The 24,393-nt window shown below is 53.2% G+C and overlaps 1 protein-coding gene and 1 long non-coding RNA gene across 2 annotated transcripts in view; one reads left to right on the forward strand and one right to left on the reverse strand.

The window, feature by feature from the left end:
* Window positions 1-24,393, forward strand: part of Synpo (synaptopodin) — a 54,216-nt gene that overhangs the window by 154 nt on the left and 29,669 nt on the right. Inside the window, 1 exon segment of the mRNA XM_015486303.2 lies at window positions 17,787-18,439. Within this exon segment, the coding sequence (XP_015341789.2) occupies window positions 18,031-18,439 (409 nt within the window). The 5' untranslated portion in view covers window positions 17,787-18,030.
* Window positions 18,413-24,393, reverse strand: part of LOC125619126 — a 7,806-nt gene continuing 1,825 nt past the window's right edge. Inside the window, exon 3 of the long non-coding RNA XR_007350645.1 lies at window positions 18,413-18,551. This is a non-coding gene — a long non-coding RNA (uncharacterized LOC125619126). The remainder of the gene's footprint in view (window positions 18,552-24,393) is intronic.

The raw sequence follows: 24,393 nt of genomic DNA on the forward strand, positions 1-24,393 counted from the left end.
GGCTGAGGGTCCCTGGGATGGCCAGTGGGGAGTGAGGGCTGAGGTGGCCCTTCTCGAGGGCTCCAGTGGGGCTGGGGCCCTGGCAGGGCTCCGCTGTCTGGGACGGAAATGCCCGCTCTGCCGCTAACTGAAACCACATGTGTCTCCCAGGCAGCGGGACAAGGACGCCGCCAGGCCTGGGGCTTGGGACTGGGGGGAGCGAGAGGCAGGATGGCCCCATGTGTGCCCCGGAGTGGGTGAGGGGCTGTGCTGGCGGCTTGGGGTCGTTGCTTTTGTACCACGAGAGTGTGTCCAGGACTGTCGTGTGTGCCTGTGTGCATGTGTGTGTGCGTGTGTGTGTGCACATGCACATGTCTACGTACATGAGCCCATTTGCAGGTCGGAGGAGTGTCCCCACTCACTGGGCCAGTGTGGCCTCCCTCTTGGCCTCCTGTGGCACAAGTGCTGGGCAGACTCCTACCTGTCACCCAGAACTTGGGAGCCTGCTGGCTGCCTGGGGGGAGGTGACAGCCCAGCTGAGTGGGTGGGACCCCGGTGTGGGCTGCCTCCCACCCACGATCCCCTTCGTCCCCTTCCTTCCAGCCCAGTCCTTCTCCTCGCACTTGCACGGCTCTGCCCACCTCCCAGAGGGAGATGTCGAGAAGCAGAGCGAGGGGGTGAGGACAATCTCACCTTCCACATCTGCTTTTCTGGTTTGCAGCGTAGTCCCCTCCCCTCCAGGAGTTTGGCGTTGTCACTGTAGCCCTGGAAGGTGAGGAAACCAAGCCCGAGCAAGGGACAACTTGCCCACCGCTGTCAGGGAGACCGTGGTGGGGAGTGGGGGTTCCAGACCCATCCCGAGGGATTCCTGGGAGTAGGGGAAAGTCTGATGGCCTGTGCTCAGGTTCCCTGGCAAATGGGTTCATTCCTGAGGGGCCCAGGTGACCCTGGAGCCATCGCTCCCTAAAGAATGAGGCTTGCTGGGAGCTGGTTCTGTTGGTGGCCTTGCCAGTGCCTTGCTGTGGATGTTGGACAGGTCCCTTCCCATCCCGGCCCCCTTTCCCCTCGGTGTTGGCAGGGTTGGGCCAGGGTGGTGTTTCCGAAGCCCGGTGTGCACACCTCTGGCAGCTCGTCCATGACGCCCTGTGGACTGTGAGTTTTCATTTTAACAAGGAATGTGTGTTACTTTACCCACGTTGGGGGCAAATATAGAAATAGCATAACGTCCAACCAGTGAGTAGATTTAAATTGCTCAGACGAATGAAGCCTAGGGACCAATAGAAAGTCCTCTGGGTCCTGTCCATTGTGGCCCTGGGCTCTCTTCATGCTTTTGCCATTTCAAACATTTCTTAAGGGTGTGGCTGCTGGGTGTGTTGGTGCACATTGGTAATCCCAGTCACTGGGGAGGCTGAGTCAGGAGGATCACAAGTTCAAGACCAGCCTGGGTAACTTAGCGAGACCATGTCCAAAAAAATCAAAAGGGCTGGAGATACAGCTCTGTGGTAGAGTACCCCCTGAGTTCAATCCCCAATACCCTCTCCCCCCACAAGAAAAGTGTTGGTTCTGGCTGTCTAGGGCCAGGGGGTATGATCTGCAGTGTAGACTGTCTCTTGGCTCCCACAAATTAGCAGCCCAGTAATTCTGTGATTACAGAGTAGAAAGCCCAGTTACCACCTTGGGTGTGTGTGGCATATGTTGTGTGGGAAGGGGCAGGGGTGGTACGAGCAGAGCTGGGGGGTCAGATGCACAAGGTTAAAGGCAGGAGCTTGGGAAAAGAGTGTCCTCTGAGTAAAATTTTCAAGTGCTTTGTCTAGCCTCAGCCATGCTTTGAATTGTAGGGGTGGTGGGTAGCTGGGAGGCCACCCTGGCTCTCGCCTTTCCTGCCATTCAGCCTGGGCTGCAGACCACCTGGCTGCAATCTATCTGCCCATCCAGGACTGGCCCAGGTGGGGTTCACTGGAGGGGTCAGGGGCTATTGGACCCCCCCCCCACCCCCCGGCAGAGGGAAAAGTCACTTCTCCAGGCTGAACTTGTCTGAGCTGCCACCCTTGAGGACACAGCCCTCTCCCTCCTGCGCGGTTCACGGTGGCTGTTATTATTTCTTGATGGTTGCTTGTGTGTGGATCTTCCCTGGTGATGTTTCATTACCAGCTCCTTAGAGGATCCTTGCTCTGCTCTGGGGGCTGAAGGGGCAACTTCTAGAACTGTTCTTTCTTGTCTCATTCTGTAACAGGCAGGGACGTGAAAGTTCAAAGATGTGAATAGCACTCTTGGCCGGGGGTGAATTCATGACCCCTTTGTGGGAGGTAGCAGGTGGCAAATAAGGAGACCGGGGATAGGTTCATTTTAACTTTGCTGTGAACATTCTGTGTGATCCTGGGCAAGCTTCTTACCCTCTCTGGCCCTTCTTTTCTCTGATCTCCAGGCGTCATTGTCCTTGATGAGGCCGAAGCGATTCTCTAGCTCTGCCCTGAGGATTCTTGTTCCTCTAGATGGGTACTTTCTCTGGTTGGAGGAAACCTGTGTTTGGGGGTTGGGCTCCCTGAAGCAGGGAAATTGCCCACACTCCTTAGGCCCATGTTCCCTGGGGGCCCATGCCAGCTATTTTAAACCTTGAGGAAGCAGCTGGCCAGGGTCAGGGGCACAGTCCCTGCCTATGGAACTTAACAATCGAACTGGCCTTCGGTGTCCTTGTGAGTCCCGCTGAACCACCAACAGCTACACCCAAGGCCAAGGGCAAACGGAGATGGGCTTGGTGCTGCCCTGGGCAGCTCGGTCATCATAATAGAGGTCTGCCTGGCCAGGGAGTGGGAGCACGGGAGCTGAAATGGCGGCTCCTCCCCAAGGAAACACCCCATGTAGAAGATGAATTCATGCTACCATGCAGTAAGGGAGTCGGCCGCAGGGGCTGTGCAAGGGGTTCAGAGGGAGCAGCGGTCGGAGTCCCCCAGGCTTACCCACCCACAGTGACACTGGACGCCCACTTCCTTAGATTTCATCTTGAGTCTGCTTTCCTGCGTTTGGTAGAGGCAGTGTGGACTGGTTGACAAGGGAGTGTCCCTATAAAGTCCCACTGCTCCTACGGGCGACAGTTTCAACCTCAGGCAAAGGAAGACGGAAGTTTGCTGTTGTGTGAGGAAGAAATAAAAAAGCAGAACGGAGTCTGGTGAACAGGCTCTGCACTCAGACACAGCTGTGGGGCTTGCCAGGCTCTGCGTGTCCCCGAGCTCTCCTTTCCCGACCTGTGAAATGGGTCGTCAGGAAGGGTCACGAGGGCACAGTAGAGAAGCCCTGGCACACGCTGTGGCTGGCCCCGGGTGAACAGAAGCCCTAGGTATCAATCAGTCCCACCATTAGCTCTGCCAGCTTCAGGAGGGAGGTGAGCATCCCCCACAGAGGCACACGGAGACGCCAGCCCTGGGCAGGACGAGGGAAGAGTGCCAGCTCCTTCCCAGGCCCGTCCAGTCCCAGCCCTGCCCCTGCTGGCTCTAGACTTCCAGCAGGTTACTGAACGCCCGAGTCTCGGTTTCCTCATCTGGACAGCTGAGCAGGGGCAGCACCCACCCCACAGCGGCTAAGGAGGCAAAATGAGCCCACCAAAAGCTCTGGGCACACCGGTAGGTGCTTGGCAAACACTAGGTGAATGGGGACCTGGAGGAGTTTGCTCCTCAAATTGATCCCCTGCAATAGTCCCCTGTCGGGCTCAGCCCTTGTCAGCAGTGAGGCCAGGCACCCAGAGACTCCGGAACCCCCAGTGGGGCCTTTTGGGGTCTCGAATCTTGCCATAAAGAATGCCTCCTGGAATGTTCTGCCTCGAGCCTCCTGCGATGGCAGGTAGTCACAGGGAGCTCCTCATTATCACTGAGAGCGGGCAGAGGGGGACAGGGCTGACCTGAAGGGTATGAAGAGAACGAGGAAGCTAGGGAAAGTGAGTCTCAGCAAGGGAGGGGGCCTGTGCGGGCGGGGACCAGAGAAGGGAGGTGAGAAGACCTTGCGGAGAGGGCGAGAGGGCGGAAGGGCCGGGACCTCCCTGGCGGCTGCTCCCTCCTGCTCCCCTGGAAGCAGCAATGGGTTAAAGGGGAACCGGAAAGAAAAGGAGGAAAGCAAACAGAAAGGCTGGAGCTCGCTCACTGGGGTGCTTGGCCCAGCGCAGCCCGCCATGTGAGTGTGTGTACACACAGTCACACACACACCAACAGATGTGCACATCACACAGACACACACACAGAGACACAAACATACAGCTACACCCCGGTTTTTACAGATGCACCAACATCACAGACATACACAGACACACGACACACAGACACACAGATCCACACATAGATATACAGAGATATACACAGACTCAGACACACACACAACACACATGCACAATCATAGACACGCAGGACAACAGTTACACAGGTGCACACACAGACGCACGTATGGACGAGACATAGAGGTGCATGTGGACCGTACATGCGCACGTGGACACACGGATGCCGACACAGCCACACAGAGACACGCACATGCACGTGCAGATACACATAGAAACATACATGCACACATAAAACCCAATGCACACGTGCACATGCAGACCCATGTGCAGACACTCACACACGTGCACAGACACACAGTGGAGAGGCTCCATGCTGGAGGGCCGCTGCCAGGCTGAGGGTTTCTGAAGCTCCTTCCAGCTCAATCTCCTCCTGCCCCTCCGTGCCAACAATTGGTACCAGGTCAACCCCTTCACTGCAGTAAGGAGAACACCCACCGTGTAGTGAGCCCCTACCCTGTGCCGGACTCTAACTCCTCTCTGATATGGACTAATTTAATCCTCATGATCCCCATGAGGTGGGCACTGAGATTAGCCCTAACTGAGGCTCAGAGAGGGAAATCAACTTTCCCAGGGTAACACAGTTTGTTTAGCAGCTACTCCAAAACATGGCACCAGAAACACATGTGCACACACAACGCATGTAGAGCCACACAGAGACTGGTGTACAGGCTGACGACCGCTCCGCTCTCTGGGGCACCAGGCGCTTGCTCTGGGGACAGCTGTTCACCTCTGCCATGGCTCCCTGTGAAGAAGCAATAGAATCTGACCTTTCTCAGGCCCAGGGTGGGGAGTGACCTGCCCTTGGTCACAGAGCATGGACAGATGAGGACAGGACGTCTTGGTGTGTGCCAAGCTGAGGCTTCAGTGAAGAGGAGTGGGGGAGGCAGGGGTGCGGAACTCTCAGGCCTGCAGCTCAGCCCGCGCCCCACACCACCTCCTGCAGCCTCTGCCCCAGGCTGCTCTCCTCTACCTGCCCCAGCCCGGGGGCTATACCTGGCCCCTGGACCTGACCCGTCCAGTATCTTGTTTACTCGGCTGGACATTGCCCAACTGAGCTTCCTTAATAGTACGTCGGGAACTGTTGACCCAACACATTTCTCTCCTATTATTTTGTTTCGGCCTGGTGGGTGGTGGGGAGGGATTTCTTCTTTTGATAGGCTTTGAGTCTTGACTTCATCCCTTACTGAGTCTTTGCCCACAGGGAGTCAAATTAACTAAAATATTTGTCAAGTCCTCCATTGGGCTAAAAATGCCAACTGCACAGATATGGAATGTGGAAGATATGGCATAAGAATACCAATTGTACGGTGAGGTCTTTGTGGACCATAGTAAGATCTAGCAGGGATGGAATTATTGAAAGAAGAAGAAGAAACAAACAAGCAAACAAACACTAGTGTGATGTTAGGTGTATTAATAAAGGTAGAAGTCTCAGAAGAAGGGAGGTCATGGTCTTGCCATACCCTGTGCAGGCTTGGTTTTCCTGGAATGTTGTATTCAGTTCACTTCTGAGAAACTGACAAAGGGGGCTGGGCGCAGGGAGCAGGAAGAGCATGCGAAGGGCTCTGAAAATTCTTTCCGGTATGGAGTAGGCAAGGGTACTGAGGTTTAGCTGGAGGGAGGGGGGAGGAAAAAGAAAAGAGGGTGAGTTGTTCTGGACATCCTCTGAGGATGGGATTGTCAGTGGTGGGAATGGGGAGCCTCCAGGAGGGAGATGTCACCTTTATAGAAAAGGGAATTTAGCAGCACAGTGGCACATGTCTGTTATCCCAGTGCCTTGGGAGGCTGAGGCAGGAGGATCTCAAGTTGAAAGCCAGACTCAGCAACTTGGTGAGACCCTGTCTCTAAATAAAATATGAAAAAGGGCTGGGGATGTGGCTCAGTGGGTAGGCACCCCTAGGTTCAATCCCCAGTACCAATAAAAGGGGGGGATTCTACAGATGGAATGCCTGAGTCTGCTCCCGCTCACCCACAGGTGAACAAGCTGGGGTTGGGTGTCTGAGTGAAAGGGGTTCAACTGTCATGGCTTTGCTCCTGACCTGTCCCAACAGTTCACCATCTTGAGTCCGTGACTCCCGACTCCTGGCTCTCTCCATGCTCCGTGCTGAGGACGCCTGCCCCCTGGGGAGACCTGGCCATGCCCTGCCACCTCCAATCTGTGTGCCGCATGGCCTCTGCTCACATGCCCATCCCACTGTCCCCCTGTCCCAGGACCAGGACAGGGTCTTAGGCAGGGGAGATCCCCAGACTTCCAAAGTCGGGGAGCCCTTGGTGAGCACCTTGTCTACCCCCTCACTTTTATAGAAAAGCAAACTGAGGCGACTGAGGGAGCTTTCTTGAAGTCGGAGGGCTCCCAGGAGGTGGCAGAGCAGGTCTGCAGCCCTGGCTCCCAGCTCCCAGCCTGGCAGGGCACCGGGGGACAGAAAATCTGACTCCCCCATCCGAGAAGGCGTCCAGGAAGAATCCGCCCCTCTCTTTCCCACACCCCAGGATGTTTCTTGTTTGCAATCTGTTCTCATGCACTTATTGAGCACCTACTAGATACCCGGCCAGCAGTGGAGTAGATCTAGGGACCCAGTGGCTGCCGGACCAGAGGAGGAAGTGACACTGTCCTCCTGCCCTGCCGCCTTGGGAGTACTTTTCATTTTCTAAGATTACCTGGCAGGGGTAGCAGCCTCCTAGCTCGTCTCCCCTGCCCTCCTCCCAGCCCTCTGCAGTGCAGGACGGGCCCCGGTCCACCCGCAGGGCATGGAGAAAGCCTTCCCCAGCCCGACCCTGGGCCTTGAGTGGTGTCTGGCTTTTCCTGCATCCGCTCATTTCATTCCTGTAACAGGGCCTGGGAGCCGGCACAGTCCTTGGCCCCATTTTACAGATGAGGAAATTGAGGCCAATGGTTAAGTGGCTGCTCGCAGCCTTGTCACCTCCTACCTTGATCAAAAACACTCAAGTCCCTGCATCATGCCCTCCTGTCCCTTATAGAGTGGTTGAAGGCAGGAACACAGCTGCCTTCTCTCGATCCTTCCCTCAGCGTCTTGTGGGATGCTGGCCCAGTGGGACCTGTAGGGGTTTATCCCGTTCAGCTGGATTGAATGACATCTGGGGAAGGGAAAAGGGCACGAGGTAGGTAAGGGAGGATGAGTGGCAGACGCCAGGCAGGGGTGGATACCAGCAGGGGCGGAGGCCAGCCTTCCTGCCTAGCGAGTCTGCTGGATGCCAACCTCAAAGACCATTGCCCAGTGCAAAGTCCCAGGTTCCTTGTTTGGACTTTGTCCAGGGAAAGCTGATGACGTCCTTTCCAGGCTCTGCTTGTTCCCCACTGGTGAAGGGAGTTCTGTATCTACTGGGACATGTGACAATCTAAAAATCACTTACCGGTACCATGTGGTCCTGGGTCCTAATCTTTTTTTTTTTTTTTTTGGTACTGGGGATTGAACCCAGGGGTGCTTAACCACTGAGCCACATCCCCAGCCTTTTTTTACATTTTATTTAGAGATGGTGGTCTCTCTGAGTTGCTTAACGCCTTGCTAAGTTGCTGAAGCTGGCTTTGAACTTGTGATCCTCCTGCCTCAGCCGCCCGAGCCACTGGGATTACAGGTGCGTGCTATTGGCCCTGGTCCTAGTCTTTCTCCATGCCCAGCACAGTTGAACCTGCGCCACAGCTGTGAGAAGTAGGTACTGTTATCTTCTAACTCTTACAAATGAGGAAATGGAGAGGCAGGGGTCATATGACCCATCCAAAGTCTCTCAGCTGGTAAATGGCAGAATGCAGAATGTGATTTGAAGCCCAGGGGTGTGGCATCAGAGAGCATATCCCCCTGGGCTCCGTACCAGTGCTAGCCACCAAAATATAATATGACTGCATATGTAACTTTAGTTTCTAGCCGTCACACTAAAAGGTTTTATAAAAAGTCAATGAGATCATTTTTAATAATGCATTTATTTAAAAACCAAATAACATCATTTCAACAAGCAATAAACTTGTAAAAGTTATTCATGAGACATTTTAAACTGTCCTTTTTATACTAAGCTTGGGAATCTGGTATATATTCTTTATACACACATCTTGATTCCAACTGGCCACAGTTCAAGTGCTTATGTTACATGTGGCTGTGGACAGCATAGTTTCATACTGTATGGCCTTTCAGGGTCCTTACTGTGGAATACCCTGGGGCACAGGAAGAATCCAATAAATGTCATCCACTTGTATGATTATTTTTGCCACTGGTTGTTGTTGGTCCAGGAAGACCCTGGGTAGAGGTGCCAAGCCCTTGGCATAAACTGTACACTGATGTCCCTGTCTTAATCCTCCAGCCAAGAGCTTGATGCCTCCTAGGCTCGGCCAACTTCATGAACCTTTGAGCCTGTGGTTTGAGAAGACCCAGCTTAACTCTCTAAGAGGGGAGGAGAGGCTGATCGAGACCCCTCATATCCCTGCTGGCCAGCCGGGTACCACATGTAGTGAGGCCTCCTGGGGGGTCTGAGCCTGAGGCCCATCTGCTCTGGGTTGTGCTGGTGACCAGGTCCACAGCTGCAAGGGAGGGGACAAAGACCTCTCCTTCTCAGGTTCCTGCATGCCTTCAGCCAGCTAGGACTTTAACAGGGGAACAACAAACAAACAAACAAACACTCACTATCTTTAATGTTGTTCTTTTTAAATATTTTTTTTGTTGTTGTAGTTGGACACAATGCCTTTATTTTATTTATTTTATGTGGTGCTGAGGATCAAACCTAGCACCTCACACGTGCTAGATGAGCGCTCTACTGCTGAGCCACAACCCTAGCCCCTTAATGTTGATTTTTTTTAAGGGAAACCCCATGAATTAATAAATGGAGCAGGGATGTAGGGTCTGCACTGTCCCCTCCTGTCTGTGGTCCTAGGAGAGCCAAAGAGTGCTTGCAAAGAACCAGTGGCTCCCAAAGCCGTCTGCACACGGGGATCACCCGGGAAGCATCAAAGGTTGCCAGTGGCCAGATCCTCTTCCCAGAGGTTATGATTAAACTCCCCTGGGTGAGGCAGTGGTTTGGGAACATATCAAAGATCCCTGGGTGGTTTTAATGTGTGGGCAAGTTTGGGAACCTTGTACTATCCCTTGGGGCACATGCTCAGGTAGCCCTCACAATAGGTGTGATACAGGTGCGGTATGGGTTCCCATTACCCAGGAGGCTTAGCAACGAGGTCAAGGAACTGGCTCAAGTTCAGTCCTCCAGGACACGAGCTTGCTTGGGATTCGCTGGCCAGGGTTTTAAGCAGTGCCGTGCTGATAAACACCACAGCGGGTGCTCTAGGGAAAACAAGGGCCTTGGTTTTCATCATCTGCCCGTTTCCATGGTGTAACTACTCCCACCATCGCCTATGCTAAGCTACCAAGTGACACCCCTAGGTGCAGAGGTGGGAAGAGATTTTCTAAGGAGTCAGCGTGGTAGCCTCAGTCCTATCAGGTGGGTGGGAGAAATGGTTAGGAATTCTCTGGATGTTTTATCCTAGAATCTTTTAGATAATGAAATATTTGAGAACCCCAACATATACAACAGATGAAATATGGCATCAGGAAAAGTATCAGTTAGAAACTTCAATCACACTATCATGCTCTGGTTCCAATGGGGCTAACCCCCATATGAGCCCATAGCGCAGGGTGAGGGTGGCTGTAATAGCCTGAGAGTTGGGGGCCTTATGCTCCATGCCCACCCTTGACCCTCACTGGCCCCCTCGCCTTGGGCAAGTCCCTCCCTATCTGGGCTCCATTTCCTCCCTTAGTCAGGAAGAGACCCCTGGGTGTGCTTTCCCAGGATGGCCTTGGACCTGCCACAGCCCACCAGACCCCAGCCAGCTTCAGGCCTGTATTTATAGCCATGACTTCAGTTCCTCCAGTACTGTTGAAGCTAGTTCCCTGGCCCATGTATTTATAAACCCAGTGGGGCAGAAATAGATGTGACGTGCAGGGGACTTAGGTGATTTGTGAACAGGCTGGATTCTGTGAGTCCCTTTGGATCGGGCTCAAGTCCCCAGGTGCCAGGTTCCACAGGCAATCCTGAGCTGGAAGGGGGCTTCGAGATTCAAGCCCAGCCCTGTGATTGTACAGTGGGGGTCACAGTGATCCAGGAATGGAGGGATGTGGCCAAAGTCATAGAGGGTGTGGCAGAGCCATGCCAAAGTGACGTGTTCTTTGTGCAGCATGAAATGGGGAACCCTAAGGACCACCCCTTGTCCCAGGCACCCATCAGGTTCCAGCTTGGCCATTTCCTTGCTCTGGACAGGGGCAAAGGTTCCCCATCCCTGAGTCTCTCTTCCCTCATCTGTTAATTGGGAATAGTAGTAGGTAATCCCAGAATGCTACTGTGAGGAATCAACAAGGTCACATTTGACACTGTGTGCCAGTACAGTGCCCAGCACACTGGCATGCTCAACAGGTGGCGGCTTTTGTTCTTATTGTGTCCTGAGTCATCCTCTCACCAAAGTAATTATGACAATGACAATCGCACCATCTCGTTGAGCACTTAGTTAACTTTCCCAGTACGATGTCATTCTTCAGGAGATGCTCTATCAATTTAATGAACTTGGAAGAGAATATTCTCAAGGAAAAAAATGCTAATATGTGAAACAGTATGTTTATATATAGATTACAAAAACTTCATACCTAAATGGTCAGCCTCCTCATCGTGGAATAGAAGGTTCTACAGTGGTGAGCAACTGTATAATCAGCATATTAGCATAAGAAACTCACCTCCCCTGGGGCTGGGGTTGTGGCTCAGTGGTAGAGTGCTTGCCACACACACGAGAGGAACTGGGTTCCAGCCTCAGCACCACATAAAAATAAATAAATAAAATAAAGATATTAAAAAAAAATACAACTCCCGGGGAATTTTCAGGGCTTACGTTTCTGAGTTTGCCACCTAATATTGATTTTATGTTTGTAACAGTTGCATATGAGAATTTAACATAATAGCGAACTTGAAATACACATGCCAAGCAAAGCCCAGAAAGGCATCTGTCGAGGTTTCTCACGGTTCCCTCTATGGTGGTGATCCACAGCACCCCGCCTCCCTGCCCATCTTTTTTCCTGCTTAATTATTTTTCCATGCCATTTAGCACCATCTGATATGCTTTCTTATTTATTTATTATCTGTCCATCCCAACTAACATGTGAGCTTCCCGTGGGCAGGGTTTCTTTCTCTTTTGTTCACTGTGTACTGCCAGCGCTGAAAATAGCAACGGCATAGAGCAGGCGTTGGGTGAGTGTGTGCTGAGTGAACGAGGGGATAAATGAATGACTGAGTCCCCCGTGCTGCCAAGAGGGCATCTGACATTCACGGAGATGAAATGACTCATCCAAAGTTGCTCAGCTCTCGTGAGGCTGAGCTGAGACCTGGCTGGCACGCGGGGCTCTCGAGCCCACCCAGAGGGCCAGCTGGGAGTTCTTCTCGGCCCCTCGTGCCAGAGAGGGTTTTCTGCTGCTCCCTGGGGAGCTCCCCCGGCTCCACACACTGCCCATCCAACACCGGCCCCTTCTGCTGCAGGATGTGGACAGGAATGGAGGGAAGAAGGAAGGAGGAGGAGAGGTCCCGGTGGGCTGTGCTGCCGACTGTAGAGGCTGAAGGCTGCTGAGATAGGGAGGGAAGAGGCCAGCAGCCCTCAGTTCATCCTGCAGGATGAGGAGCTGGGTTGGCAATGTGGGGTCACCACTTGCACATCTCTCTGTGACTGCACTCATCCCTTGGAAGACAGTGCGTGGGGGCAGGTGCCGGGAGGAGTCAGGAGCAGCATCAACCCTGGCTGCCTCTGCTCCGGTCAGCCATGGGCTTTTCCAATTGGGGAGACAGAGGCCCAGTGACAGGAGGTGACACTTGCAGGAATGCATAGCAAGGAAGTGGCAGAGACTGAATTCCCTTGTGCCTGGCAGTGCTAGTGTGGGGACGGGCTTGGGATCTTACCTTGGGCGCCATGTAGAAGGAAGCCCCTCCCTTGCCTCCCGTACTTTCCTTGGGAGAGGAACAGGAGGAACGTCCTCTCAGCTCAGATCCTTGAGGACAGCTCAAGTTCTCTTCCCAGTGGCAGGAGCAACTGAACAGGCCAGACACTGCCCCTCACACACCCTCAGGCTAGCGCTGCTGCTGGCAGTGGGGGGGAAGGCAGAGGCGCCCTGAGGCATCTGAACCTGTTCTGAGCTACCTCAGTCCCTGGGGCGACTGTTTTGACCGTGGGATACAGAAACAGCTCTACCTTGGTTTCTCCATACTCCTTGTTTCACTTAATGAGTGCCTACAAGGTTCTGGAGAGAATCCTCCTTCCCTGCCTTCCATCCTTCCATCTTCCCCTCCTTCTCTTTATCCATCCATCCTTTCATTTATTCATTCAGTAATGACTTTTGTGGCTGGGACAATGCAGGCTGGTAGATGAGTGATATCTGGAGCCAGACAATCAGGATCAGGATATGAAGCCGGACTTGGCCACGCTCTCTGGCTAAGCTTGGCAGGCCTGGAAGCTCGACTTCCTTATCTGTAGAATGGGGATAATAATAGCACCTTCCTTCCAGGCTTGTGATGAGGATCCGATGAGTTCACGCACACTCAGTGTCTGGAATAGCACCTGACATAGTACATGCTCATGGCCATCAGCTACGATCATCATCATTGTTTTATGCGCCTGGCACTGTTCCAGATGCTGAGAAGCTTGCCCCAACATTCTCCTCTCCCAGGGATCCCTGCAGGCCAGCCCTTGCTTCAGCCTCCTGCTATCTGCTCTGGCCTCTCTGCCTTCAGCATCCACCCATGGGACACTCTTGCCCAGTTCCCCAACCCTACAGTCTCTTCATCATCTCTCTTCAGCCAGCAGGGGAGAGTCCAGGTCATCCAAGCCTGTCACGATCTGGCCCCCTTCTCTCTTAGCCCTCAGTCTGTCCAAGCCTGTGTGTTCTCTGGATTTATCCCCAGTGGCCCTGCCTTCTTGTTCTCCCTGGGCCTTGATAGGTATTCTTCCTAAGGAAACCCTCCTTCATCCCCCTCAATCAAGAATCATGAGGTCTGCCTTTAAATTTGCATTTCCCTTTGTTGGCAACATGACTTTATTCTGTGAGCAGTGGGGACCCATGAGATACTCTTGAGCAGGTGAGCAACACATTGGGAAAAGGGGTCAGACTATAATAGTATGGAGACAAGGAAGAAAACTATAGGTGGAGGGAGGTCAGGTAGGGAGAATTCTGGCAGAAGGGCCTTGAAGGAGTGAATTGTCTAGACTTCTGGGCTACTTCTCTCCTCTCAGCCTACTTTTGTCTTACATGTGTGAAATCAGATGCTGTGATTTCCCTAGCATGACCCAGCGAGGCCACGAGAGAGATAAAACAAGGACTCCATGGCCGACTGCTATCACGGACCTATTTGTGCCCTGCTGCTCAGAGCTCCTCACTCCCTTTAGCTTCCTCTGCAGCAATATCCATGCTCTTCCGGCCTGTGGGGCATCTGAGAGAGGCTGGACGAGCTTTGTGCTCACTGCAGCCTGCGCACAGGCTCCAAGGAGCAGCTCCCCAAGCGCCCACGGAGCCCAGCAGGTGAGCACACAGCAGTGCCTTCTCCTGCCCTGCTAGGTGCTGCAATGAGCCTATGTTTTCTCTATTAATCCCTGCAACAACCCTGGGAAGTGGGCCTCATTTCAAACCCTGTTCTGCAGAGAAACTGTAGCTCAGAAAAATAAGGCACTGGCCCAGGATCAGGCAGCCACCGGATGGTGGCGTCGGAATTAGAACCTGGGTCTGACTCCAAGCCAGTGCCCTTCCCCCACTCCGAAAGAAGCCGTGGAAAGAATGTGAGGGTCTCAAGGCCATGATCCCTGGGCCCACCCGTCCAGAAGCCAACAACAGGAGCCCCAGCATGTCTGGTCAGGCCTTCAGACCATGGGGCCTCTGATGCTCAGCTGTGCCTCTGGTGCTACAGCCGGTGCCCCAGAGCCTGCCTTATATAACCTGGGCTCAGAGTTCCCTTCTGGGATGAGATCAGCAGCTCTGAGGGCTCTACCAGCCCTGGCTGCCAAAGCTCAGGAGTTTTAGAGCTTTAGGGTCAGATAAGGGGTATGCAAGTGGGTAGAAATGAAATCAGAGCTTGGAAGGACCCTCTCCACTTCTGCTGAGGCCAGAGGTGGTCCTCTCTTGCCTACGGAGGGGACTGGCTCACACAGATGGGCCTGCCATCCAACTCAGCAGCCTTAGGGGATGTGGGGACCACTGGAGACAGAGTCCACAGCCAGAGAGCTGTAGGTGGATCACAGATCCCAGCAACCTTGATTCACACCCCGCTTTGCCTCTCACCCCTGTGTTTTCCTCCCTGTGTCTCAGTTTCCTCATCTGTGGACTGTGCTCATCCACCTGCCTCGCAGGAGTGTATGGTCAGGGGCTGGCCCAGCACCTCCCAGACGCTTGGAAGTGGCAGTTACCATTATCACTGGGTCCCAGGCATCAAGGGTGGGTGTTCCAGGGCTCAGGCCTGTGCAGGGCCTGCCCACACCTTCCAGTGGGGTTGGGAGTCCTCCCTCCAGGGGAGGGAGTGAATTGGAGTGCTCCTGTCAACCCCTCCCTCCTGGCTTGGCAGCCCGAAAACAACGCCAGCCAAAAATATTTGTGTGGGTGGCGGAAAGTTAACTTTTCCGCCTCTTTCTTCTTTCCTGGAAACCGTGGCCACTGTCAAATACAGCAAAACAGAAGCAGGGATAGAGTGAGGCGAGGCCCCTGCAGGGAGTCGGAGAGCCCTGCCCCCTCCCCTCGCCCACTCCCTCTGCCTCCTGCCATCTGGCTCTGGTGGCGGTGGGGGTGGCTGACTCCAGAGCTTAGAATCATGGGATCCTGCAACGCCAGAGCATAGGGCCCCTCCAGCACCATCTGTCTCAACCCTAAATTGTGCCCTTGGGGAAACTGACTCCAGAGTGCAAGGCCATCTGCCCAGGATCACATAGCCATTTAGGTCTCTTCAGAATTCTCCTGGCCCTTCAAGAGATGCTAAGATCTTTGAAGCTTAAATGGTAGAAGTGTGGCAGCAGCTGGTGAGTGAGAACGCTCCAGGAGAGGACTGAGGGCCTGCTGCCATCTCCTCTGTGTCCCTGGCTCTAGCATTACTGTCAAGGTGTCACAGCTAGGTCCCAATCCCAGCCCTGTCCCTTAATGGCTGTGTTGCTTCACCTCTCTGAGCCTCGACGTCCGCGCCTCTGAGATGAGATAATAATAAAGTGCCTGTCTTGGAGGCTTGAGAGAATTTGTGGTAATAACCTAAGCACTGGACCCACCTGGGTCAGGGTAGGTGCTCAGCCTGGTAGCTTCTGTTCCTCCCCAGGCACGGGTCGTCAGCTTTCTCCTGATTCCTGCCGCAGAGGCTACTCTAACAGGTGCTTGGTTATCTTTCTGATTCTGACGTTCGTTTGCCTTTGCCCTGGTTGGCTCTGATTTGTCCCAGCGCCTGGTGATGCACTTATCTCTCCGCATGCCTACCAGACTCTCCTGGCCCAGCCCCAACCAGCAGCCAAGGCCTCCACCCAGCTTGCTGCAGTGGGGCGGGGGCACATGACCTCTGCTAGGGACGGAGGGGTGAGTGCTGCCACTGAGGTCGGTCTAGCCCCTGAGGTCATCCACGTCCACAGATTTCATGGCATGTGGCTCTCTCCCCATTTTCCAACAGGATACATGAGACTTAGAGAGTCCACACAGCTAAGTCACGGGGGATCAAGTCATTCAATATGATGAAGTGCAATCGGCCCTGAGCCCTCTCTGAAGTGCTACCTGCTCAACCTACAGGATCCCGTCTGCTTCCACACTCTGCCCCCACAAACGCTTTCCAAACCTTCCATCCCAATCTGGAACTCTCCCCCATCTGTGGACCTACTGCTCACCTCCCCCTGAAAATTCAAAAATCAAACTCATCTCCCTGCTCCACTGAACACCACCAGCTCCTTCCCGTGTATTCCTGATCTCTATTAACAAAATCACTCTGTCACCAGAGCTGGGGACCTGCGCTGTATCCTGGGCTCCTCCCCCTTCCTCCACACCCACTCTCCATCTGCTTCCAGGCCTGGCCAATTCTTCCGCCCAAGAACCTCTCCCATCTATCTCCTCCTCGCCATCTCTTCAGGAAGCCTCTGTCCCCTCTCCGCTGACTCTCATCACTCTTAACGTTTATAAATAATCATACTATTATTATTATTGTCCTTATTATCATTCACAGCTCTTACCACCAGATTTTAAGGCTCATGAGGCAGAGTACCATATCTTCTTTATCATCACTAAATCCCCAGGAATTTTTATGGTATCTGAAATAGAATAAGAGCTTAAGAACTTTTTGTGGAATGAGAGAATAGCCAAAATGTACAAAGATATGCCTTAGAAACCGTGCTCAGTCCTCTGCATGCATTTTTTCATTTAACCCTCAGTGGAACACTGAGACAGATTAACTTTCAATGTGACACTGGAGAGACAGGTTGAGTTATCTTTTATCTGAAAAACTTGGAACCAGTACTGTTTCTGATGTTTTCAGATTTTGTTGGAGTATTTGCATATACATAATGAGGCATCTTGGTGAGGAGACCCGAGTCTAAAACTGAAATTCATTTTTGTTTCATATATACATGTAGCCTGCATAAGATTTTGCACAGTATTTTTAGTGTGCCTGTGTTTTTACTGCGACCGTCACATGAGGTCAGGCATAGAATGTGGACTTGTGATGGTATCCTGTTGTTCCCACCAAAAGTTTTGGTCTTGAAATGTTTAGGATTTTGGATTTCCAGTTTAGAGATGATCCACTGTATTACAATACCCATGTTGAGGTGGGGAAGTGGAGGTTCAGAGACCATCACAGGTCAAACTCAGAGCCCAGGCATATAAGTGCCCACCATGGTGACCCCTCTGGGTTAGTGTTTGTTACTGGGACAAATACCTGAGAAAATTAAAGGAGGAAAGATTCATTTTGGTTCATGGTTTTAGAGGTTTCAGTCCATGGTCTGCTGCTTTTATTGCTCTGGGCCTGTGGTAAGGCCTCTGGAACATTATGGGGGAAAGTACATGTCCCCAGTCTTGTATCCTCACCCGCTATTCCTGTGATTACTGTTGTGTATGTACTTTGGGTGGAATGTCAAAGAATTCTTTCTCAGTCATGCTCAGATAAATATTTTTAAATAACTAGATATTTATTTAATGTGAATCAGGGGAAATGACTTAGCACAATAGACTTGTGATTTTTCTGTAATTATTGCTTAAGAAAGTCTAAAGTATTAAAGTAAGTTATATAAGTTGATTGAAGGAAAAAATGAAGTCCATAGAGTGTCAGGTAGCACATACAGAGGGTGCCAATCTAGAATGCTGAGTGACTGAAGCTTGGGCAACACTTCCCTGTGCGTGTGTGGGGCCCATACCTCAAACCCCAGTCAATTCTCAGGCCCACCCTCAGATGGACAGGTCTCAGGAATTCAGCCCAGAACACTGGGTGAGCTGTCTCATGTGCGGTTCCTTTTCTCCCTGTACAGATAGATCTCCCTGAAGGGGCCTCTCATTCCAGAGGTCAAGAAGTGTTAAGAAGAAGGTGTTGGGGGCCCACCTCCTCACCCAGCTCAGAAAGGACTTATCTTACTTCTCATCTGGACCTCGCTCCAACTCTGTGAAGGTGGATCTGCAGAGACCCAGAGGACACCACCGAGCGGAGCCCAGAGCAGCGCTCAGGCAGTTGCCCCAGCCCAGGGCCAGCGCCTGCTCATCAGGAAAGGCAGCCTCATGCTGGGCCCTCACTTCCCACCACAGCCCCTGGGGCCTGGAGAAGGGAGGCCTACCCCATGCACCTTCCAGATCCCCGATGGGAGCTACAGGTGCCTGGCCCTGGAGGCCGAGGAGAGCGGCAGTGAAGAGGGCCTGCAGGGAGAGGCGGGGCCCAGGGACCTGGAAGACAACAAGGTGGCCAGCAGCAGCAGCAGCAGCAGGGACAACTCTGCCTGCAGAGCCACCCAAGGGCTGCCACAGATGTCCAGAGCCCTGGGCATTCAGCCATCCAGCTGCTCCAGGGAAGCACGAGAGGGGTCCCAGCATGACAACAGGGCCAACCAGGATTGGGATGTGGTGAAGGCCCGGCAGGTGGTGACAGTCAGCCCCAGCCCCGGCCCTGGGCCCAGGGTGGCCCAGAAACCAGGTAAGCTTGCATTCCTTCTCCCCACAGGTCCTTCAGCAGGGGGTTCCTCCGTATAGTTTCCCAGGAAACATGAAAATCTGTCGCAGTCCCTCAAGCATGCCCAGATTGGCAGCTGTGGAGAGATAGAAGCAGCTGTGGGTTACGGGCAGGTCCAGCTGTACCGTGTCTAACTTCACTTCTTTTTCTGCCAAAGAGGGCACGTGAGCAGGCAGTGAAAGAAAACCACGTTATCATGCTTGGTTGGAAAAAAGTCCATTTCTCAGTCTCAGCTGCCCTTTAATGATTAGGGAATGAATGACCATGAAAGTCCCAATCATCTGATGGGGCAGGACCCATCAGAGAGTGCGAGTGACTTGGGCATATGAGGATGCAGACTGGACAAGCAGACCTGGTCCCTGCCCTCAAGCTAGCCACCAAAGCCCTTCATCTAATCCAATCCCAGTGGGGAAACAGACCCAGAGTGAGCAAGAGACTGACAGAGGTTACTTGGCCGATTAGTGGCTGAGCTGGGTCCATATTCCTCACCTAGGTTTCCCATCTGTTAGAGATGACAAAGGACAAGTCATGTCACCTGGGCTGCAGTGGGATCCAGTGACAGTGTGTGGGGAGCATTGCATGTGTGGCATAGAGGAAGGAAGGCAGGAGGATCCTTTTCCCCTCCGGCACTGGAGTCTGCAGAGCAGGGCGGGGCAGGGAGACCCATGCTGAATCACCTCCACCACCGGGGCCCATGGAAACCTGAAGTGGGTCCAGATGGGGAGGACGTGAGCCGGGCCATGCTCAGCTCAGGCAGGAACTGCTGCCAGCAGATCTCAGGGGTGCAGGGCGTGTGGGGGACATAGTCCTGGGAGGGCTCGTGCGTCAGGAAACTGAAGGAACACTTCAGTTTCTCTGCAGGCGTTGCTGACGCCCAGGCTGGCATCTCACCAGCCTTCCCGCCTACTCTACTCTCTGAAATAATTCTCTCCAGTCTCTGATCGCCCCCCATGAACACAGTTCCCACCCAGACTTGGGTCACCCAGAGAGCTGGGCAGCAGCAAAGAGGGGCCTTCAGTGCCTCCGGGGCAGGAGGAGGGCACCAGCGAGGCTCACCAGACTTAAATTGGTGGGGTGGGCCCCCACTCCAGAGTCAGTCCAAACTGGGCCCCCTGGAGCCTGAGACCCCAGGTTCTGCTGCCTCCCCTCACATAGACCAGGGCTCAGGGTCAGGAGACAGGGATACTGTGTCTGGGCCTGATGCTCACTGGCCAAACCCTAGCAAGTCCCTTGGTGACTTTCAGTATTTTCATCTGTGAAAGTAAAATAAAACAATGAATCCTATCTACCTCATAAAGCTGTTGTGAGGTCACGCTGACTTTGGACGTGGCAAAGTTTTGGAAATTTTATAGTCATCTGGATATGTATGTGGGGACATTGATAACAATTGAAATGATCATCATCAACTCAACAACTAGACTGTTTGCTGAGGTTTCTTGTGCTAAGCCTGTTGTGCAAAGAGCTTTACCTGTATTACTTCATTCAGTCGGATGGCAGTCCCCCAGGGATGTAGTGTTATCATCTCCATTATACAGATGAAAAGACTGAGGCTCAGAGAATGTCAGGGATTTGTCCGAGATGCGGGGCATTTGTCCTAGCAAGATGCTAGGACATGTTTCAACCACAGTGTTTTGAATACGGGCATGTGCTCTTAGCCATCACTGTGTTCTGGAATTGTGTGTGTTGTCTGTGGAAACCTGGGGTAGAAGAGCATGGGTAGAGAGGAGAGGAGAAAGGATGACCTTGCATGTAACCCATCAGTGTACCACGGTGGGGTCATTCTCCTCTACTCTCTGAAATAATTCTTTACAGATGAAGCAACTGAGGCTCACAGATTCAAGTCGCCTGCCCAAGGCAACAGTCAGTACCTGCACTGAGACCACGATGCTGTTCTTTGCCTTGAACAGCCTAGTTCACTTTTTTCCTTTCATGTCCAATCAGCTGGTCACCTAGTTCTAGTCTGAACATTTCTAGGGACAGGAGTGACCTCAGGAAGATAGAATGGGTAGATTTCTCAGAGGTGGGGACAGGAAGGAAGCTGGGTCTTGCAGGAGAGACAAAATTCAGGTGGTCTTGGGTCAGAGCCCACGCTGGACTTTCTGCTCCTTGGGGAAAGGGTGTGGCCGGAGTCGCTTAAAAAGCCTGTGATACCGCCAGGTTATTAGTGGATTAGGGCTTCCTTTTAAAGCTTCCTCCATTACTGCCAAAGGATTATAAGCATCATCAGACAATTACACCCATCCTTTTGCAATTATACCTGCTTCTTGGAGTGTTCCCTGGTGTTTTTTAAGTATGAGCATGGCATCTTTTGCAGAGATCTTCACTTGGGGTCAGTAGGTACTGGTACTATTTCTCCAAGGACTGAGTACCATCTGGCAGGCTGGAAGGGGAGGGGCTGCAGACAGCCGAGGTGGGCAGCAGCCTCAAGTTTCTTGTCACCAGCTGCCTCCAACTTGGGAGCATATATGTGAGAAGGAAAATGTAACAGGGCTCACAATCAGATCTTAGCCAAACCAGTTGGTCCATAACTCACCAAGAAAGTCCCATGCTGTAGCCATACTTTCTAAGGTCTCAGCTGGTTATAACTGAGCTCACTGAGATTATCATTGCAGATGGAGGCTCTGAAGCCCAGAGAACAATCGACTTGTCCAAAGTCACACAGTAAATTGGTGGCAAAGCTAAAGGCTGGAACCCTGGCTTCTACCTCACTGTTTAGTTGCCAGGCACTGTGCTAGATGCTTCGTATGGACTACTTCATTTCATGCTCTAAACAGCCCTCTGCAGTTCATACTTTTCTTATCTCTGTTTTACAGATGAGGAAACTAAGATATATAGAATTTAAAGAAATCATCAAAACTCTCACAATCCGTGGGTGGAGGAACTGGGATTTGAACCCTGAGAGGTCTGGCCCCATGTTTTTAAACACCCTCTTGGCTGCCTTGTCTCCATGGAGACGAGGCAGCAGGCCGTGTTCTTCCACCCACCTGGGGCTGGTAAAAGGTTGTTCAGGCTCTGGGAGTAGGTGGGGGGATTTGGACAAACCACATTCTCTCTCCCCTTCAGATGCATGGGGGAGGCCTGAGACCCACTGCTGAGGTGGTGTCTCCCTTGCTGGTGACCTTTATGTTTTTGGGGTGGGGGTATTTAGAGGGTGTGGAGGCCTCTCCACTCTAGTGGACACTGTTCTGAGCCTCAGGATGGTCTTGGGGTGAGAGTGGGGGTCTAGGCTGTCAGATGAGTCACACTCCTGGCTGCGCACTGATTTTGATTAAACAGAAAAGCCTGCACCCAGGCGACGAGCTGAGAGTAGTCACGGGCCAAGGACAAGGTCCTTGCTTTTCAGGCTCAGGCTGAGCAGAAAGCTGACCACTGCCCTTTCCACACCCACACCAATATACCTCACTGTACACTCACACATACACACGTATCCATAGATACAGTGCTGCACACAAGAATACCCTCAGGCACTCACACATCTGGACGATGGGTAGACACTGGCACTCACCCTCCTGAAGGCCTTGTCACCCGTCATGCCTGTCACATGTGGACATGTGCTTTAGATTTGCTTACAGAGCAACAGTCCCACCTGAAAACACATAGCAGACATGTGCCCACTTTCTCATACCAGCACACAGATACAGGTTAAAGCTTGTTCTTTTCTGTGTTCTTCTGCTACACACCTACACTTTGAAAGCTCTCTTGCGTTCCCGTTCTCTCCTACAGGCACATCCACTCTTGCACACCCACGATCACACACCTACGTACAGACAGAACCATTTTCTCTCCTTCTTTCTTTTCCCCATCTCTTTCTTCTTCATACCCACCCACGCAGTAATCCTAGCCTCTGTCTCTCTTTCCCTCTCACCCACACAGTTTGTTTCCTGGTTTCCCACAGGCTGGGCTGCAACCACTTCTCCAGCAAAGCGCTCTCAGGGTAAGCAATACTCTACCTGCTGCCAATCTTCTGCCCCCCAACCCCAGCAAAACAGGGTTAGAGGAATTCTCTGAGGCCCTTGAGGCCAGGCAGTGGGAAGAGAGCGGCCAGAGAGGGTTTGTCTCCTCTGTCACCTGACCTCCTGCACTCTGAGCCAGCCCACAGTGAACAGGGAACAACCAAGCCCCCCAACACCTATAGGTCAGTGTTTCAGAAAACCTTGGGTAGGGTGGGCTTATATCTGCACATTTCTAACTTCCTTTTGCAGAAATCTAAACACAGAGCTCTTGATACAAAAGACAGATGAAAGTGGAACCACCTTGGTTCAAAGGGTGAGAAACCCAGGAAACTTGTGAAAACCCAGCCCAACATTTTTTTTTTTTTTTTTTTAGTTTTTGGTTGTTGTACTTATACTGGGGATCAAATCCAGGGCCTAACACACACAGTATAAGCAAGCACTCTACCAGTGAACTACACTCTCAGCCTTTCCTATTTTATTTTGAGACAGGGTCTTACTAACTTGCTGAGGCTGGCCGTGAACCTTTCATCCTCCTGCCTCAGCCTTCAAAGTAGCTGGGATTACAGGTGGGTGCCACTGTACTCTTGCTCAGGCCAGCATTTTTCCAAGTGTAATCCACTTCAAAATTTTTTGAGGGGTGGAGGGTGACTGTTTAGTCTTGTTTCCAAGCCCACCAACCCCTCCCCTAGGGAGAGGGACTGGAATGTGGGAATATGGGCTTTTAATAGCATCCCCATGGGGGACTCTGAAGCAGACTGAGCATGGCCTAGAGACTCTGCTGAGCTCCATGCGAATGGAATCCCCTTCAAGGAAAGATGGCAGCACAGCCCCCGTGCCTTTGTTGCTGACCCACTAGTTAAGTCGGGAACAGCAGCTGGCTGATGGTGAGCGAGGTGGCAACCCTCCTCAGTCCCCATTTGCCTAGTCCTGCCAGGGTAAAGAGTTATTTTGGTTATTAAGGCTGAGATGAAAGTGGTGGGAGATGGCCCCGAGGGAACTTTTTCTGGTATGGGAGGTGGTGTCACTTGTGCCCCACGGAATCACAGAGATAGATTTAAGGGAGGAGGGACTAGTGGGAAAGACAAGGGGGAAATGAGCCGGCCAAACACGTCGGGTCAGAAAGAGAATAGGATTTGAGGACAGACCGACAAACCAGGAGATGGAAAATGATGAGGACATGGGAGAGACAGGCAATCAGGCAGCAGAAAGGGAGGCACTGCGAGAGAGGAAAAAGAGAGAGAAAGGGGGACCCGCCTGGAGACAGGAGGCTGAGCCAGCGAAGGGGGGAGTCGTACCCCCGGGGGCTGGGCGGGGCGGCCGGGAGGGGCGGCGCTAGGGCCCCGGGGAGCGGGCGGCAGGAGAGCTGCGGGCCCGCCCGCCCGCTCGCATCTCCCGGCTCCGGTCCGAGCAGCCCTCCCGGCGTTAGCGGCGGCGGCGGCGGCGGTGGAGGCGAGGAGGGGGCTTCGGGCGCAAAGCCCGCGCCTGGCGCGGAGCGGGGTGCGGGGACCTCGGGGCGGGGCGCGTTGACTGACGCGGCCAGGTGTGCCGAGGCGGCGGCGCCCGGGAGCTCGGGGACCGCGCGCAGAGGCTGGAGGTGAGTGAGGGGCGCTGGCCTGGCGGGGTGCGGGCGCCTGGCGCCTCGCCCTTCCCACCTGCGCAGTTGGTGGCACCGCGCTGGAGGCGGTGGCACATCTGGGCTCCAGTCGCCGTTCGCGGAGTGACCTTGGCCAAGTTGCTCCTCCACTCTGGGCCTCAGTTTCCCCACCTGTCTGGTGGAGGCTGGAGGGATCTCGGGCTCTCCCGCAGCTCCGGAGCCGCAGGACGCCTTGACCACGGGAAGCTCTTCTCTGGGGTGCGGGGTCACCAGCCCTCGCGCCCCTTTCCTCCAGCTGATCGGGGCGGGGGGGGGGGTCAAGGCAGGCCCCTGCTCACGGATAGCAAGAAGGCCCAGGGTCTGCGCCCCAC

Source organism: Marmota marmota, unplaced genomic scaffold, assembly GCF_001458135.2.
Source record: "Marmota marmota marmota unplaced genomic scaffold, marMar, whole genome shotgun sequence".
Lineage (NCBI taxonomy): Eukaryota > Metazoa > Chordata > Mammalia > Rodentia > Sciuridae > Marmota > Marmota marmota.